Here is a 7,210-nt window from a genome sequence, read left to right on the forward strand (position 1 = left end):
CAGGTCCAACGACCCTTGACCCCCCCCTAGATAAAGGTCAGAGGTCACCAGCTCAGGAAGCACCTACCCAGACCCCCAAGCTGAGCCCTTATGAGCAGACCGTCCCTACTGCCCTGCAGACGACGATAGAGATTTGTGATCTAGAACAGATACGTCACTCTCTTCGATGCAAAAGAGGGAACTGTGTCAGCTCTGTGTGTTACGTTTCTACCTGCAACATGTTAAATGTTGGTGAACAGCCCCCTGGTCAAGCCAGGCACTGAACTTCCAGTGATGTTGTGAGGGGATGGGCGTGGGGATCCTCCCAGCCTGGGGCTGCGGATCTATCTGCTCTGGATCTGCGTTGGGACAGTTATGTGTGACAGCCGTAGGTCAAAGGTCAAGTCCAGAAGCGTGTGTGTGGAAGTGTCTCAGAATGGTTGTCTGAGGACTGTCTGCTACAGGGCTCCACGGTCCTGGAAAGTCTTTGAATATGTGTTTTCCTTTGAAATAGTTGAGGTGTCACAAAATATGGTGCAAAACATCTTTGCAATTATTGGCAAGAATGTAAACCAGTATCTGTCCAGTTTTAAGCTGGTAAACACATTTATATACAGTAGACTAGTAAACCTTTTATTGTTACATATTGGAACAAGTTTGTGCACAATCCCAAGAGAGAATTGATTCGGCGGAAACCTTGCTTTCAACCGTGAAAGTTATTTCAAAATATTGGGAGAAAGGTTCAATGAATTGGAACCATGCATACCAGTTTTTAAAGAAAATGTTGAGAAAGGTATCTCTTCTCCCTAGGGGGTAAATGATGATGATGATGATGATGATGATCTGATGCGTTACAGGGGGTTGAATCAACTGTGAAATACAGGATGCCACAGGGAGACAGGAAATAGATTTCCTGCTCCTGAGAAACAAAACAAAACAGGGACAGGTGTATATCTCTCTGAGACTGTTTGTAGCGTGCCTGTGTTAAATGGAGAGCAGGTAACACGTAGAAAACGGTGAACTGTACATGTAAATATTCAACACGTCAAAAAGACGCTTGTTAGACTCACACCACAACAGAAGTGTTTCCTAGGTAATGTGCCGTGTCAGAAGACTAGAATTGACCCTTTTTTTGTCAAAGTCGAGAGCTAATATTTATGTAGATTTGTACATTTGTCACTGTCCATGATTATTTTGTACTAGGAATATGGTGTATTCATAAGGATACAGTCTGTCACTTACATATGTGTAAGTGTTGAAAATATATTTTTTATTGAAAGCCATGATGGTTGTAAAAGCACATGTAATAATGTCTCACTTTTTTTTGTTTTAAACTTACCACAGAAGACAACGTGTCATGGATTTATTAGGAACAATATTTTAATCCAGGCCTTGTTTGTATAATGTAATTGGCCTAATTGAATCATTTGTAAAGGGGACAGTTTACAAAATAATATTTTGTCTTTTGGGTTAGAAGTGGAGCATGAAATGTATCTTATCTCAAATAACAGTGGGACTGAGCTCAAATATCGGTTTCTTCTTCTTCATCCAGAAAGTGCCTTTGATAATCTCAATTATGTTGTAATAATATAGATACAGTCATCTATGTGGTGCATTGTTTGTAATAAATCCTTTGAATCAGGATATATATATATATATATATGCCATTTTCATATTGACTACTTTTGGTAAAGATCTATCATGTATTTAAAGTGAGACTTGTTAGAGTTTACATTTTGTCATTCAAATGTGCTAGTCAGGTCACCATAGTTTGCACTACTCCACTGTGGCTGGGGTTTAGGCGGGAAATGAAGTTTGTCACACTGAGGGACTAACAGCAGAACATCTTTTATAGTGACTAATAATGACCCTGTCTGCTAAACTGTCATCACTACATTCAGTCACCTGTAAACAATGTTTCTGCAGAACTGTCAGGCAACAGTTTTTAATAAAAACTCTCAAAGTGTCTTGTCGTCTTGACTTCATTTCATGGACGAGTTGATGAAGCCTTATACCTCAGATAACTCTCTGTGTGTGTGTGTGTGGTGTCTGTGTGGGTGTGTGTGTGTGTGTGTGTGTGTGGGTGTGGTGTCTGTGTGGGTGTGTGTGTGTGTGTGTGTGTGGTGTCTGTGTGGGTGTGTGTGTGTGTGTGTGTGGGTGGGTGGGTGTGTGTGTGTGTGTGGGTGTGTGTGGGTGTGTGTGTGTGTGTGTGTGTGTGTGTGTGTGCATGCATATGTGTGACAGATAAATCAGACCGTCTCTCTCTGCTGGGTCTTTCAGCTGATCAAAGCTCTGTGCATACTGCTGAGTGAGATAAGAAAATGTTTGACTCTTTTTTTTTTTAAATTTAATATATTTTTTACCACCGGCTCAATCTCTCAGTGGGTTTATCCAGCTTATTTCTCCCTGTGAGGATTATTGGGGTGATAAGAGAGTTTTAATTAAATGTTTTTTGTAGGCTTGTCCGCCTGATGGTATTAAATGAAAATAAGCCATTTCGTTCGTTCTCTGTGTGAGAGGTTTTATTTTTTCCAACTGCGTGTGTCTCTGATCTTCTGAGAACTGATGTCTCTGAGTGTGAGAGTGAGTTTATTTGGAGGAGGAGGGCATGAATGAACTTAAGTCTGATGTTCATATCCCTGTTCTATGAAGCAGTGTGTGTGTGTCTCTGCTCACACACACTGACACACACAAATAGTGATATTTTCAGGTGTGTGAGTTGATTAGAGAGGAGGGCATGAATGGCCTTCTGTCTGATGTTCATGTCCCTGTTCTGTTGTACTGTTCTAATGCTTGGACTTGGAGCCTACGTAGTGTGCTATGTTGCAGTCCAGTTATGTTAATTACATTTGTTTTGACCAACAAACATATTTTGAGTATCCTAAGCAGGTATAGACAAGTTGATGTCAACCAGATTAGTTATCAATAAGATATTGAAATATTTCTTTTTTTGTGAACGGTATTTCAGATCAGTCGATGAAACCGTGAGAGGAGAGGTATAGGGCGGAACCTGAACCAAACCAAACGAAGAGGAGCGGTTCAGATCGGAAGTATTTACACGTAGAACGGTCCCCCATCTAAAGAGTCCCGTCAAAACATGGCGGAGTACGTACAGGTCTTTCGAAGGGCTTTGGGCCAAATAGGAGGTCACGGAGGTGTCCGTGGCTTACTTGTTCAGTTTTTCAGGTCAGTATAACATGCATATGTGCGGTAGGTAGTATAGAGAGGCTGTCTTCACTTCCAATGCATGTATGCGAGACAAACAGCTGTGCCCTTGTTGACAGACGGTCGGTGGGAGCACTGCTAACGGCAGCTAGCGGGCTAGCCAAGTCAGAGAACTATTAACCCACTACTCTGATTAAACAGGCTACACTCATTTGTATGAACGTTCTGAAAGTTGATTAATTCAATAACGTGTCTGTAACTCAAAGTAGGCCAACCGAGCTGTCCATTAGTTGTATTGCTGTTTGCATCGGGTAAAGTTGGGCTGACGTGACGGTTCTACATGTGTTTACAGGGTAAATGATGTGAAAACGGGACCTCTGGTTGGCGAGGACAAATATGGAAACAAGTACTTCGAAGACACGCGTTACTTCTTTGGTAAAGATTGGAAGAGACGTGTGTGCGTCTGTCTGTCTGTCTGTCTGTCTGTCTGTCTAGTCCCTTAAATAGCCTTGCTCTCTGTCAGGCTGTATCTAATTGGAACCCAGAACCTCATCTCTCAATTAAGAATCTGGGGGTGAAGGAGGCATACACTGGGCTTTGTGTGGCTTAGGAAAGTCTGACTCAGTGAGACTAGGCTCTGTGTGATTGTGGAAAGTCTGACTTTTGGGAGACTCTCTGAGTCTGAATTAGTGAGACTAGGCTCTGTGTAGCTCAGGAGAGTCTGACTTAGTGAGACTAGGTACTGTAAAGCAGTGAAGGCTGTTTCTAGGCCTTGACCCAGACTGACACCTTCCCCCCCCCCCCAGGACGGCACCGCTGGGTGGTCTACACCACGGAGATGAACGGGAAGAACACCATGTGGGAGGTGGATGGCAGCATGGTGCCTGCAGAATGGTAAAGACATCTCACACTCAGAGTTTCCCTATGGTTTCGTAGCACTGAGGCTAAGGTTAGCTACTGCAACGTTAGTCAACAGGCATGGGATGTAGAGATGATCTTTTGGGAAACTCACCCCTAAAGAGCAGTACTACTACTGTTGATTGCTGAATGCACATATGGCATTTTTCTTTTGATAATTAGTATTTATTTATTGGCAATAGTCTTAATAATGAGTCATGAAATAAACTGGTCCCCCCCAACCCTAACCCCTCCCCTCCCGCCCCGCCCCTCCACCATCTCTCCAGGCATCGCTGGCTGCACTGTATCACGGACAACCCCCCCACCACGCACCCCCCCGTGCCCAAGAAGTTCCTGGCAGAGACGCACCAGTTCAACGTGAGCGGCTCGGCCCAACACTACGTTCCCTTCTCCACCACCCGCAAGAAGATCCACGAGTGGGTGCCCCCCCAGGCAGAGTGACCTCGCCGTCACCCCCCCCCCCCCCCCCCCTCAGGCAGAGTGACCTCGCCGTCACCCCCCCCCTCTCGATGACCTATGACCTCTGCCAGCCTGCCCTGTAAATGATTTCCTACCTGTGCCTCTGGCACGTGTGTTTATCTGAATAAAGCCTCTGTACAGACGTGTCTGTGATCGCTCAGTCCTTGTGTGGCACTTCTGACTGTACGGTGATGACAGATGCTTCCACATTGACACGTGGTTCTCATGACAGGAGTCTGAGAGGTTTATGAAGACAGACTTGATTGTCCGCTGAGATGACTTAATCCGTTTGTCCTCAGTGTGCGTGTGCGTGTGTGTGTGTGCGTGTGTGTGTGTGTGTGTGTGTGTGCGTGTGTGTGTGTGTGTGTGTGTGTGTGTGTGTTTTTTGTGAGATTGCCTGACTGTCAGATGTCTGTGCGTGCTGCGAAGCACACAGTAGGATTGTGCTGAGCTGAGATTAGGCTGCAGTATTTCACACTGGAGTGACCAGCGAGCTTCTCTGCTGACTAGCTATCAGATGATCATCATATTAGAGTGGGCAGACATATACACACATACACACACACACACACACACACACTCTCTCTTGGGACTTGAGGCCCCAGGCCCAGAGGACTCACTCTGGGACTGTGATGTACAGTGAGAGGTGAGTTGACGACTGCTGTTGGCTCAACTTGTCCTGGTAATTGATTAATTATTGATAGAAGGAACTTTAAAGGTGTTCAGTATGTTAGTCAGTGCAGTGTTTTTCAACTGTGAACACCAGTCTAGTACAATAATCTCTCGGTTGCCACAAGTCAGTGTCTAACTGCAGGGGAGGCTGGTGGAGGTAGAAATCAGGGGACAGGCTCATTGTAATGCACAAACCACATGTGTTTGATACCATTCCTCATTCCGTTCCATGCATTACAATGAGCCCGTCTTCCAATTTCAACCTCCATCAGCCTCCCCTGTTCAAATGCTTATTTTTAATTCAGCTGCTGCCTATAGTTTGCTTACCTCTAGCACAACAAAATGGAGTCACACTGTTCTGGACCATGGTACTTGATGGATCTCCCTACATGCACATAGCCTAATAGCTTGTTGTATTATAGTAAGAACATTGATAGTTTCTGAAGCAGGAACATTTTACCTTGAATCATCCAACTTTATTATCTCATTTTACATCAATTTATTAGTCATGAGTGCTTGAGAGGTATTGGTCTAATGAATATGGTTATATACAGAGTAGAGTGTGCTGATACAGTGCCACAGTTGACGCTAACACTGTCTGTTTCAGGGGTTCTCAGCCGTTAAATGAAAAGACTAATGCTGTCATCGCTTTTTTCCCGCGGGGTCAGCGAGGAGGATGAGGAGGAGGAAGAGCAGGAGGTACACACACATTCCTGTTGTCTCCCTCTCTCTCTCTCTCTCTCTCTCTCTCTCTCTCTCTCTCTCTCTTTATATCGTTCTTTAGAGGACTGTGGTACCTGGTGTATCCACATGGAGGCGCTGTGTCTCCGGATTTATGCAGCGTGTGAGCGTCAGCATTCCACTCACACCTCTGCTGTATCGTATTTCAGTTCAAACCAAATTTATGAGCTCTCTTGGCTTTCTGAGGGAGATAACGGTGCCTTTGTTGAAAAGCTTTTTGTTGATGTGAAATTACATTGCTGTAGGTCAGCGGTTTTAGAGACGGTGCGCAGCAATATATCCCAGTAGATTAAATTCTACCACAAGCAGTCACTCCAGAGACCGGAACACAACCGTTTGAATTTGAATAAGATCAAAGTCTGTGTTTGGCACATCAGCGTTGCTGTATATGGCCTGAGAGTTTGACTATAGATTGCTTGTCTTTTGTCTCCGGATTATCTGTCGCTTGATAGGTTTACGTTTTAACCGCTGACGGTTTGCGTTGATGTCAAGCCAGGTTGTTGTTGTGTTGAAGTGGCAGGAGCCAGCTGCATGTCTGCTGTTATTGCTGTGTCACTGAAGTCATAATGTCACTCCGCCGTCAGGCAGCACAAGGGTCATCAACCGTGTGAATGGAATGAAAATGTAATTGACTCCAAGAGGGGACTTAAGATGTCATCATCCCCACGGAAACTGTACACACTCACACAGCTTAACCTCTCTCCCTCTCTCTCTCTCTCCCTCTCTCTCTCTCGCTCTCTCTCTCTCTCTCTCCCTCCCTCTCTCTCTTTCTCTTCCTCCCTTCCTCCCTCCCTCTCTCTCTCTTTCTCTTCCTCTCTCTCTCCCTCCCTCCTCCAGGTAGGACAGATTGGAGGATCAGTAGAATGGCGTGACTGAGCTCTCTCTCCATCTCTCTCCATCTCCCTCTCTCTCTCTCTCTCTCCCTCCCTCTCTCTCTCTCTCTCTCTCTAGCAGCAGTTTAATAGGGTAGCAGCTGTGTTTGGTAGTGAGACCAGCTGGGCACCAGAGATGGATAGAGGCTCATCTTAGAGAAGGTACATCCCTCCTTCCTCCCCCCCCTGGCCACCCCCCCTCGTTCCTCCCCCCCGGCCACCCCCCCTCCTTCCTCCCCCCCCTGGCCACCCCCCTCACCACCTGCCAATTCACCCCCATCTAAGCACCCTCTCCTTTAATTTTATATCATTCTCTGCTCTACTCTCTCTCTCTCTCTCTCTGTCTCTCTGTCTCTCTCTGTCTCTCTCTCTCTGTCCCTCTCTCTCTCTCTCTCTCTCTCTCT

General features: G+C 45.5%; 2 protein-coding genes across 3 annotated transcripts in view; both read left to right on the forward strand.

Annotated features, from left to right (window-relative positions):
- Positions 1 to 1,913, forward strand: part of fgd6 (FYVE, RhoGEF and PH domain containing 6) — a gene marked incomplete at its 5' end in the record, with an annotated part of 20,766 nt that extends 18,853 nt beyond the window's left edge. The window contains one exon of the mRNA XM_083691916.1: positions 1 to 1,913. This exon is cut by the window's left edge and continues 100 nt beyond it.
- A 1,119-nt stretch (positions 1,914 to 3,032) lies between these two features.
- Positions 3,033 to 4,681, forward strand: ndufa12 (NADH:ubiquinone oxidoreductase subunit A12). Of its 2 annotated transcripts, XM_083691768.1 has the most exons (5): positions 3,033 to 3,165; positions 3,497 to 3,579; positions 3,951 to 4,038; positions 4,329 to 4,522; positions 4,558 to 4,681. In XM_083691768.1, exons 1-4 carry the CDS (start codon positions 3,077 to 3,079, stop codon positions 4,501 to 4,503), a joined length of 435 nt encoding a protein of 144 aa, XP_083547894.1. In that variant the 5' UTR covers positions 3,033 to 3,076; the 3' UTR covers positions 4,504 to 4,522; positions 4,558 to 4,681. The 2 variants fall into 2 exon arrangements, with proteins under 2 accessions (XP_083547894.1, XP_083547893.1); XM_083691767.1 differs by having other exon boundaries at positions 4,329 to 4,681.
- The last annotated feature ends 2,529 nt before the right edge of the window (positions 4,682 to 7,210 follow it).

The sequence above is a fragment of the Argentina silus genome, assembly GCF_951799395.1.
Source record: "Argentina silus genome assembly, chromosome: 20".
NCBI classification, from domain to species: Eukaryota; Metazoa; Chordata; class Actinopteri; order Argentiniformes; family Argentinidae; genus Argentina; species Argentina silus.